Source organism: Tupaia chinensis, unplaced genomic scaffold (assembly GCF_000334495.1).
Source record: "Tupaia chinensis unplaced genomic scaffold, TupChi_1.0 Scaffold000182_1, whole genome shotgun sequence".
Lineage (NCBI taxonomy): Eukaryota > Metazoa > Chordata > Mammalia > Scandentia > Tupaiidae > Tupaia > Tupaia belangeri.
In genome coordinates this window covers 7,910,993-7,922,711 of record NW_006159657.1, presented here as the reverse complement: position 1 = coordinate 7,922,711, position 11,719 = coordinate 7,910,993, and the positions used below count along the sequence as shown (strand labels likewise).

The 11,719-nt window shown below is 51.7% G+C and overlaps 1 protein-coding gene across 1 annotated transcript in view; it reads right to left on the bottom strand.

Moving 5' to 3' along the window:
• The window catches only part of XYLT1 (xylosyltransferase 1), a gene marked incomplete at its 5' end in the record, with an annotated part of 347,438 nt that overhangs the window by 25,251 nt on the left and 310,468 nt on the right, over positions 1 to 11,719 (bottom strand). The window contains 3 exons of the mRNA XM_006146570.3: positions 2,914 to 3,176; positions 8,987 to 9,163; positions 9,752 to 9,758. Of these exons, the coding sequence (XP_006146632.1) occupies positions 2,914 to 3,176; positions 8,987 to 9,163; positions 9,752 to 9,758 (447 nt within the window). The remainder of the gene's footprint in view (positions 1 to 2,913; positions 3,177 to 8,986; positions 9,164 to 9,751; positions 9,759 to 11,719) is intronic.

Sequence of the window (11,719 nt, the reverse complement as noted above, 5' to 3'; positions counted from 1 at the left end):
CAGTACCTGCGTAACCTAAAACTATCCTTGAACGATGTTTGCCTCCCACATATCAGGCTCTGTGCTGTGCCCTGGGGATGCACACAGTGGTTTTGGCCTCAGTCTAGCACAGGGACAGACCGCTGTCCGTGACCTTGCTCTAAGGCACTGCGACTGCAGGTCTGGGTGTCTTGGAGATGTCCTGAGCTACTTTCAGCTTGGGAGGCAGTGGGTGTGGGGCAAGCTGGGGGAGCTCTTGCAGAGCTACACAAAGGAGGTGGCACCTGGACAGCCCTTGCTGACAGGAGTAGGTGGGCTATACGGTGACAGTGGGGGGAGGAGAGCAAAGGAAAGACAGTAAGTGAGCTGTGCTGTGAGAGGTTTCTGCAACAGTTCCTGCCTCACATGGGGGTTTGCTGTGGACTGCCACTGGTGGCTTCATCATGGCAATGGGTACCAGCAGTTGGACAGTGGACAAACCTATACTTTCTTGGTTCTTAGCTTTTTATGACCATTAGTATGCGAGGTCTTCAAAAAGTTCACGGGAAATTCATGTGATGAAAAAAATATGCATGGGGACCAGCAGTTAGCGTAATGCTATGTCGCTGGACTCCCATGTAGTCGACCATGGTTTGAGTCCCAGACCCGGTGGCTTAAAACTCACACCAGGTGCGTGTGCTTGTGTGCCCAAGATCCTGAGATGAGAATGGAGAAGGGATTGCGGCATGGCCACTGCCCCCAGGGGGTGATTTCTCACTTTCTGTCTCTGTCTCTCTGTCGGTCTGGCAAGTGCACGCATCCTATAGCCAAAAAACCCCCAAAAAACAAAAAAAAACCAACTCTCAAAAAAACCCCACAAAAAACTATGCATGGAACTCACAATTTCGTTGTACTGAAATAAATATCTGCTTTAATTCCATTTTGCCACAAATGTTTTGGAGTCCCCTTGTATATAAACTACCACTAAAATGGGAGATAATACTATGTCATTCATAAGGCAATTTTTGTGTGTGATAGTGTGCTGTGTGCACAAGACGGGGTGGGGGGGTGCACCTATGACACGGCCTCATCGTGCTGTAATCTCCTTTCTCCACCCTCTAGCTTGTCAGGATCTTGGGCATCCACGTGAGCCGGTGTATTTTAGGCCACTGCAGGAATCTGAACCTGCGTCGGCCTTGTGGCTTCCAGCAGTGCAGTCCAGCACCCGGTTTTTGACAATCATCTCTTCCATTTCACAATACCCTAGTGATGGAACGATTATTGCTTTCCTTTTCCAGAGGAGGAAACTGAGGCTCAGGAGGTTCATGACTCACCCCAGGTCAACAGCCAGGAAGCAGGGTACAAATGGCAGTCCTGGTTCCTGACCTGTGCTAGTCACCTTTGAGCTACATCAGAACATGCAGGGAGAGAAGTCTGGAGACCCCGGGGAGGTCATGACGAACTGTTGTAATATGCAGAAACCCCGCCAGCCAGGGGCCGCCAGCCAGGGACGAGGCACCAGGCAGGAAACCACCTGTGCTGCGGAGTTTCAGGGAACCGAATAGTTCCTTTCTTCTTCCCTCTCTGAGAAGACAGAAGAGCAGGCAAAGAGACACACACAAGGATGGCTCAGTAAAGAGAGACAGATGCTCAAAAAAAGGAGAAAAAATTGCTATGTTGTTAAATGGGGAGGTGGGAGGAGAAGGGGGAGGAGATGGAGAAGGGGGAACAAGAAAGAGAAGGGGCGTGATTAGAGGCGCTTCTGGAAATCTATCCTAAGGAAATAATCAGAATAGAGAGTGGAAAAAAAAAAAAAAAAGAGAAAGCTTTCTGCAAAACGGTATTCATCAGAACATTATTTACAATGGTGCATTACTGACAATAGCAACAGCAAGGGCTGGATTAAGCAAACTCTGGAATTTCCACTCAATGGAATACTCGCGGCATTAGAAAGGATCATTATCATTACGGAAGCTGCAGAGAAACATGGGAGAAGGGGGCTAATAGTATAATGCCAACTGAAGAAAACAGGATAGCAAATCCTTGTTGCAATTATGTAAATATCCACGATGCGCAGTGCCGGGGGACTGAAGAAAAGGCACACAAAATGAAAAGGCTCGGGGAAAGGGAGGAAAGGGGAGGGGAGCAAGTTGAATTATTTTCCTACCTTCCCCTCGTCTTTCCATTTATTCTAGAACACTCTATTCTGAAGTGTCAACTGGTATCCACTAGCGGTTGGTGAGATGACTTTAGGAGGAAGCTGAACGTTTTCTCAATAGTTCTGCCTCTTAATATGCTTTTGGTTATATTTTTAGGTGTGAGCATGACATTATGGCTAGGTTTTAAAAGGAGCCCTTCTTTTTCAGAGATACATATTAAAATATTTATGGCTGAAAGGATAGAATGTCTGGGCGTGGCTTCAAACTGATATGAAAAGAGGAGGAGGTTGAGCGAAGGTGGGATGGGACAAGATGGGCTGGCTGTTTTGACTGCTAGGGCTGGGTGGCAGAAGCAAGGGGTTGCACCAGTCCTTTTTGTATATATTGGACAGTTTCTATCATGAAAAGCAAAAAGAAAGCAGCAATGCTTTGAAACTTCATGGCCACTTTGCTTGAAGACATGCACTACCATATAATAAAGCAACGTACAGCTTCCTTCTAGACATACACATGTAGTGTGAAGCATAAGCCAACCCAAGGAAAGTCATCAGGGCGACAGTGGATCTGGTGTTCTAAGAACATCAAGGAAAAAAGCATGGTGGTCGCTTAGACCAGAAATGCTCTGCATGCCAGGAGGGCTCATGGCGGAACTTCTGACCAAGGAAGAGAGGGAGAGAAGCACGGGCACATGCTGCGACCCCTAAAGAGGAGAGTGTCCCTCCTCCACCCCCTCGCCCCCTCCCTGCTTCCTGGCTCTCCCACCCACGTCCCCCAGGCTGCCTCTCTGTGGGCTCACCTGCAGCTGTTCTCCCCGTCGGTGTGCAGCGATGTCTCGGCCCGGCGGAGGCCCAGACGGGAGAAGGAGTGGTACAGGGTGAGTGTGACATCGCTCAGGCTGTGGATGCCATCAGGCTCATCATAGACGTTCTCCCAGTAGGAGCGGAGGCCGGGGGTGCCTGCTGGGTAGTTCCCGTACAGGTAATAATCCAGCTGCCCAATGATCTCCTGATTCACCACAGCTTCAAACTTGCGGGCGAAGAAGGTGGGCCGGGCTGTCTGCTGCACTCATGGGATAAAAAAAGCCACATCAGCAAGTGACGGGGGCTCTGAGAGCATATCCTGTGGATGGGGCAAGGCTCTCCAGCCTTGGGTCTCAGTTCCTGCTCTACCACTACATGGCCTCTGCTCTCAGTTTCCTCATCTGTAAAATGGGTCAGGAGAGTGTGAGGGGGACTGGATGAGTAGTAAAGCACACAAATCAATGACAGGCACGGAGTAGTACCATGTACGGGCCTGTTAAATAAATTAAATCCTAGATGCGTAGAGGTGGACTAGATCTCAGAACCGATCGGCTGGAGGTTGTAGACTCATAATCTGGGGCAAGTATAGCCCACAGATGTATTTTAGTTGGCCAGCAGAGTTTCAAAACAGAATGAGCTGACAACATTTAAAAAGTGGAAGAGTTGGCAGACATAATTTCTGGCTTTCATTCAAATGCCAGATATGGCAACCTCAGACCCACACTCCTGTATGGTAACAACCAGTAAAGCTGAACAGTAGCTGTCCCTTTAGACAAGCATGGCTCCTTAGCTTGCTGCAGTCTCCACCACTCCCTACTGTCTTCCTGGCACTGCAGCCCACTTGCAGACTCAGAAAGAACATCCCATTTTTGCTAAGCAGAATCTCTGGATCGGGCCTTGCCAATGATCTGTGTGCTCACTAAGGTTTGATGAGGATGCGAGTCACCAGCGATGATTGTACGGCAGAGTCATGTGGGTGGCTTTTAACCCTTCCTATCTGAGGATCCTTTCTGAGACCAAGTTGACACCTCAGGGAATGAGGCTCAGAAATGTGTCTCCAAAACAAGAACGCCTAAATGCTCCAATTTTCCAGGAGATAACTATCCATTGTTCAAGGACCATCGATGTAAACCAGGCTGTCAAAGAAACAGGCCCAGAGAGGGAAGGGACTTAGCCAAGGGTACACAGCAAGTCAGTGGCTGAGCCAGGATTAAGATTCACTACCTGCTGCTGAGACTGTGCTGGGCGGGCTGGGACCACACAGGAGGTCTGGGTTCAATTCCCTGTTCTAACTAATGCAGTCTGGGTGGCGAGTGCCTATAATGCCCATAACTGGGACATGCTGGGACAAGAGGTAAGCTCAAGGCTGGCCTGGGCAATGGAGAGAGACCCTGTCTAATGAAGAGCTGGGCAGGGTGGAGTCTCAGATGCAAGGCTGAGGCAGGAAGTTCTTGATAGACCTTGTTATTTTTTTTAAAAAAAGAATTATTTATTTTATCTATTATTATTTTTAAAATTTGCTATAGGGCACATGCACTCACCAGAGAGAGAAAGAGAGAGGGAAAGTGAGAAAGCAAGCCGCTAGGTCTGGGACTCAAACCATGGTCGGTCATGTGCGAGTCCAGTGCACTAACAACTACACCACCTGCTGGGCCCAAAGACCTCATCTTAAAATAATAAATAAATAAATAAATAAAAAGATTCCAGGCAGAGGGTTAAAGAAATAAAACACTCAGCACCTGTGATCTACCAGGTTTTATGCCGTGCCCTAGGGCAGGGGTTGACACACGTTTTCAGCAAAGGATCAGGTGCTTAAAAATGGACAGCTGTCAAAGTACTCGACCCTACCCTGCAGAAGCAACTAAAGGTGGTAAATGGAGGTGTGTCGCCATGTTCCCATAGAAACGCACGGACAAAACTAGGCAGTGGCTGACTCCGGGTCTAGGGCTCAGAAACAAATGAAATAGCCCTCTCCCTCGAGGAGCTCACAAGGCTCAGTGTGACTGGTGACCCACATGAGGGCCTGGCACGGCACTCCCTGCCATGGATGAAGAGCAACAACGCACCGAGCACAAGTGGCACACACAGCATGGCCTTCGTCAACGTCTCTCCTTCTCCCCTCAGTTCGGCCGGCAGGTACATTATTCCCTCCTGACAGATGAGAACACTGAGCTCACAGAGGGGAAGAGATAAGCACCAACTCAGTGTGTGGAGTTTGATGACCCCCCATAGCCTGAGCTCTTTCTAGTGCATGACCCTTGGATCCGGGTAACTGAGGGAATGGGAAGTCCCTGATGAGAAATGTTTGGGGATTATTCTAAATGTCTCACCCCCTCTCTGCTTTGTGACTCCTTGAGACCCCTCTCTGTGATGGAGTCAGCCCGGTTCCTTTACAGTGGCACTGCCAAAGTCACGCCGCCTGAGTTCGAATCCTCACTCTGCTATTTTCTAGCTGCGTAATCCTCAGGCAAGTCCCCCAAGCTCTCTGAGCCTCAGTTTCCTCAACCTTAGAACGGGTACTATGATCTGGGCTGTCAGCACAGTGGCCGCCACACACCAGCAGCTGCTGTAATCTCTGGTTATGATTCTGCCCATGAAATTTGCTCCGGGCGCCCACCTGCCTTGAAGCCTACAAGGCTTTCTTTTCTGGAGGCAGAGAACTGGAGTCCTTCCTCCATCTGCGATGCTCTGACCTGTCCCAGTCTTCCAAAGGGCACGTTTCTATATTTATCGTTCTTTGAACAAGAACTCCGAGTTCCTTACACACAGCAGCTTCTCGATTCTAGATGTTGGGGCATAGTCTCGATCTTTGTTTATTGTGAAAGCACGAGCACATGATGTGGGCTCTGTTGTCGAGGCTTTCTCGGGGACCACAATGTCCCCAGATGCTGGGGCTGGAATGCAAATGCTGTCGCCCCCGAGCAGCCCGTAGAGAGACACTCCCTGGCATGGCCACACAGAGGCTCTGGGCTATTTGCTCTATGTGATGAAGGTCCTTGGCAACGAGGGCAGTGACTGGCCCTCTACCAATGTGGTGGTGGTGGGGGGGGTGTTTCTTTTCTCTTTGTTCTTTCTTTTGAACAGGTCAGACATCCTCCTGTAACTCTGCTCAGCAGATCCTTTCTGCATGGACAACAAGCAGCTAAAATGCTACCCAAGTGCATGTGTAAATTAACCTGGTCTGAGGAGATCCCTGGGTAGCTCTCTCTGCCACCAAAAGGCTCAAATAAAGACCCACTGAAGCCTTCACTTAAAGTGGCTAAAGGTGACCGGTAGGAACCGTGAACCTGAACACGAATGTTGGGAGGCACTTGCCGTGGAGGCTAGCCAGCAGCGGGGTCTGGTGGAAACCACCCAGTCTGGAGCTAGAGGCTGCAGAGCAGACACTCCTCCACCCCAGCCCACTACTTGATCAGCTGTGTGGCCATGGGCAAGTAGATGCCCCTTCTGTGCCTCAGCTTCCCCACCTGCACAATGGAGGTGATATCCACCCTAGTGAAGCCCATGTCCAGAGGGCTTGGCACACAGTCTAGTACAAAGCAGATGAAACGTGATGGCCTGGTGGTCACATGGGGGCCTTGCTGACTGGTTATAGATTCAGACTCAGTAGATCTGGGCCCAGTCGAGAGCCTGCACTGGAGGTGAGGATGCTGCTGCCCGAGGACACAGGCTGGGAGGTTGGAAGAACCCCAGGAACAGCACAAGTGCTCCCCTAGATGTTTCGGTATGTGCCCGAGTGAGGGGGCAGGCGCTCCTCAGCTGGGTTATCAGCCTGGCACTACTGTCCTGGATGGAGGCAGCACTCTCTCTCCACGTGGCAGTTCTAGTGACCTCTGGGTGATTTGCTGAACCATTTCATGGCCTTCCGTTAGTGCTCTCTGCAGCTGGGACCCGGGTGTGATGAGGGGGAGAGAAGGAAGCTGGAGAACCCTTCCTTCCCAGCCACCGTGGGGCGCTGCCAGCAGAGTGCCCGCCACACACCAGCAGCTGCTGTAATCTCTGGTTATGATTCTGCCCATGAAATTTGCTCCGGGCGCCCACCTGCCTTGAAGCCTACAAGGCTTTCTTTTCTGGAGGCAGAGAACTGGAGTCCTTCCTCCATCTGCGATGCTCTGACCTGTCCCAGTCTTCCAAAGGGCACGTTTCTATATTTATCGTTCTTTGAACAAGAACTCCGAGTTCCTTACACACAGCAGCTTCTCGATTCTAGATGTTGGGGCATAGTCTCGATCTTTGTTTATTGTGAAAGCACGAGCACATGATGTGGGCTCTGTTGTCGAGGCTTTCTCGGGGACCACAATGTCCCCAGATGCTGGGGCTGGAATGCAAATGCTGTCGCCCCCGAGCAGCCCGTAGAGAGACACTCCCTGGCATGGCCACACAGAGGCTCTGGGCTATTTGCTCTATGTGATGAAGGTCCTTGGCAACGAGGGCAGTGACTGGCCCTCTACCAATGTGGTGGTGGTGGGGGGGGGGTTTCTTTTCTCTTTGTTCTTTCTTTTGAACAGGTCAGACATCCTCCTGTAACTCTGCTCAGCAGATCCTTTCTGCATGGACAACAAGCAGCTAAAATGCTACCCAAGTGCATGTGTAAATTAACCTGGTCTGAGGAGATCCCTGGGTAGCTCTCTCTGCCACCAAAAGGCTCAAATAAAGACCCACTGAAGCCTTCACTTAAAGTGGCTAAAGGTGACCGGTAGGAACCGTGAACCTGAACACGAATGTTGGGAGGCACTTGCCGTGCATCCTGGGCGTATAGGCACGAAGCCAGACAGCAGCGGGGTCTGGTGGAAAACACCCAGTCTGGAGCTAGAGGCTGCAGAGCAGACACTCCTCCACCCCAGCCCACTACTTGATCAGCTGTGTGGCCATGGGCAAGTAGATGCCCCTTCTGTGCCTCAGCTTCCCCACCTGCACAATGGAGGTGATATCCACCCTAGTGAAGCCCATGTCCAGAGGGCTTGGCACACAGTCTAGTACAAAGCAGATGAAACGTGATGGCCTGGTGGTCACATGGGGGCCTTGCTGACTGGTTATAGATTCAGACTCAGTAGATCTGGGCCCAGTCGAGAGCCTGCACTGGAGGTGAGGATGCTGCTGCCCGAGGACACAGGCTGGGAGGTTGGAAGAACCCCAGGAACAGCACAAGTGCTCCCCTAGATGTTTCGGTATGTGCCCGAGTGAGGGGGCAGGCGCTCCTCAGCTGGGTTATCAGCCTGGCACTACTGTCCTGGATGGAGGCAGCACTCTCTCTCCACGGGGCAGTTCTAGTGACCTCTGGGTGATTTGCTGAACCATTTCATGGCCTTCCGTTAGTGCTCTCTGCAGCTGGGACCCGGGTGTGATGAGGGGGAGAGAAGGAAGCTGGAGAACCCTTCCTTCCCAGCCACCGTGGGGCCTGGAGGGAGGGGCAGAGTGCAAGCGGTGCTTCCGTAGGTGGAAGGAGGCTGTCATCTGGGGCAGGACCTGGGACCAAGAGAGCCTTGAGACTCGTGGAGATGAGCATCTACCACCTTCCTGCCTTGGCTCTGCCCAGAACCATCTGTGGCGAGGCTGTACAGAGACAGTGGGAAGACGACAGCATTTCTACCTCCTGTTACGACTTCACATTCACAGAGCATGGATTTACAAACTCGGCTACTTGTGAGAATTTCCCAATGTGGGCACATTAAAGATCAAATTCCTGGATCTCACCAGAGATCAGTGGTTCTCAACGTGGGGCAAGTTGCCCTCCCCCGCCCCGGAACATTCAGCAATGCCTGAGACAGTCTTGGCTGTCACAGCTGTACAGAGGTACTCATCAGTGGGCCAAGAACAGGGAGGCTGGTGCACATTCCACAGTGCATCTAAGGCTATGGTGGGGGTAAGAGCAGACATGGCCCTGGAGGTCAGGACCACCCTGGCATGCAGTAAGTGCTCAGGGAATGCCCGCTGCTGCTGCTGGTCTTAGTGGCACTGTCAGGAGCTGGGCTGGCACCACCCGGGATCAGGTGACCTCCAGCTCAGCCCTAGGTGTCTGGAGAGGCTCCTGGGAGGGCGTGGTGTAAGGACTAGCAGGCGGTGTCTCACCTGGAAGCGATGGAAGTCCTGCGGCTTGAAGTCGTTGGGGGAGCAGCCGCACCAGTCCACGATGTGCTTGTACTGGCACTTGCAGCCCAGCTTGCGGTTCCAGTTGGTGATCCGCAGGTTGTTGTCCACCATGGTGTGGCAGTGGGGGCTGTTCTCCAGGACCGTGTGGAAGAAGGACTACAGGGGGAGAGGAACCCAGCCTGAAACCTCTCCCGGCCTCCCCCAGTGGACCAGGGCAGGTCTTCCTGGGGCCCACCCGACTTTGAAGGGGCTTTCTTGGAGACTCATCTGCTCTCTCTGCCTGCAAATGGGGTCAGCCGCCTGTCAGCAACAAGTAGGGAACAGCGGCTGTGGGTGCAGAGTGGCCCAGTTCTACCCCAGAGTCTGCTGCCTTGCATGTCTCTAAGGTCTTTCCCAGCATGGAGAATCTGATTTCAGATTCTCCCATCACCCCAGTCATCTCCTGTTTGCCCAGGGGAGAGGAAAGCTTCCTCAGCTCATGTCAACACAAGACCAGAGGCAAACATGGGGGCAATTTTCCAAAAAGCCTTGGGTCAAAGGGCTTTGGCTTGGCAAAATGAAACGAAAGGGATTCAGGTCTGAGACTGCTAGATTACAAACGAGGCTCGAGGAGTCACCCCTGTACAAGGCCTCCCAGCTACCCCCCAGTGTGACTGACAGGGAGGAGTGGGTGGGGCCTGCTTGCTGTCCCTGGTACTGAACAGAGCCCCTTGCTTCTCCTTATCCCCAGGTCTCCTGGCCAACCTCAGCAAGGGAGCTGAGAAAGGGACAATGCTGGGAATGAGAAGAGAGACCAGAGAGGACAGAGGATTGCTGGAGCCACTGAGATTGTCAGAGACGGGAGGGAAGCCAGAGAGACAGAGACTCCTATTTCAACACTTTCAAAACAATCCCAAATACCAGAATACCTTTACCCAAGGGAAACTATTGGGGGTATACGTGTCTTGTAACAAATTTCAGGGCACAGTCTTCAGAATTCTTCTCACCCTGCTCCCTGAATGTGGTCTGGGAGAAGGGAGGGCAAGATAGAGATGCTGGAATGGGAGAGGTGGGACCTAATGGGGATCCCGAGGTGGACACGCTTTTGTTTGCTGGGTTGGGGGGCAGAAGCACAGACAAGGCTCTGGCCACGAGCAGTGTGGTGAGCTTCCTGGTGAAAATCATCAGATCCTCAAATGGTATTTTAAATGGGTAGGTGGGAAAATGAGCACTACCCCAGTCCTAGGGACCCTCCCGGGATGCTAAATGACACGCCTGTGAACTGGGCTTTAAGCTTGAATTGTCTCCAGCCTCACAGAGGCACACATTCTCCACCAAGCAGCAGGAGTAGCACCCAATTACCGATTGCCCTGTGTCCTAATGATACTGAGTTCCCTGCAAGATAATGGATGAGAAGGTTATCAGAATTGAGAGAAAAGGTGATTTTCGCTGAAATAGGATTAAAAGCTGCTTACTTAACATGTGTGCAGAATAGTAAAACCTGGCCCAGTGATGACAAGCTCATCATCACTCAGGTGATGTGGGCAGTCAGCCCTCCCAAGCTTTGCATTGCTCAGATGCTTAGAAGAGACGTGGAAATCACCAGTGGGCTGTTGTCTGGCCTGGCCTGCAGAAACTCACAGCCCACGTGGTCCGGAGCTGGGGCCCCGCCAGGAAAGGAACAGAGGACCACTCATGGGAAGTGTCACGGGCACCACAGAAATGGAACCAGCTGTCCAGTTTTCTGGAGTTGGAAATTAGGATGAAAGCGAACTTTTTGTGAGGTCAGGAAGACAAATGTGGAATCCCCTCACCCTGACAAGAAGGCTGCTGGCGTGTCAGATCAGGGGCAACACTTCAGAACTGGAGCTCAACTGGGCCCTTCTAGATGGCATGCAATCTTACACAATAGGGCTTCTTACCAAGGTCAGAAAAATGGCAACGTGCTCCCTGGAGGTTTTCAAACATTGCCCAAAGCCAATGGGAAATGCTGAATCTGAGTATCGGCCCCATGGGCCATCCCTGTAGGCGGCTAGTGCAGGCCTAGCGGAAGCCCAGGTTCGCTGTGCATGGGGTTGTTTGAATTTCTGGAGCGTGAACAGTGAAACCAGCCCTATGTTCTCAAGGAGTGATAGAGCACTTCAACATGGGGTAGAAGGTTCCTGGTGTTGAGAGGTGGTTAGGCCACGACTGTTGACCCCTACTGAGGGTCTGCCAAAAGCTGAAGGTGTGTCCTGAAAGGCATAGGCAGCTGTGCGGGTTACGTACTGCGTAACTTGACAAGGTGCCATCAACATTGTATTGCGTGGTCGGAAAAGTCATGACATATTTTTCTGGGCAAAAATGTGTCATGACTTTTCCAATAATCTAATAGATGTCAGAGATTTTTTTTATTTGATAACGTCACAGAAAATGGCAGTAAAAGTCTTATTCTCACCAACCCAGTACACTGTGATGATTCTGTGACTACTAGTCGGAGTCTCGAGAAGGGGCCACCTTTTCTGTTTTGCACAAAGGCACCATGTGGACTGCTGGTGGGTGGCAGTACCGTGTGTCTACTCCAGACAGCCTCATGCAGACCGCAGGGGTCCAGGAGCCCTACTGTGACAGCCAGGTCCCTGGTCACCCACGCAGTGCCCCATCTTCACCTGGATGTGGAGGATGGTGTAGGTGGACTCGGCTCTCCTTTGCTCCAAAGGTTAGAGTCAGCCCCTACCATCGTGAGGGACACTC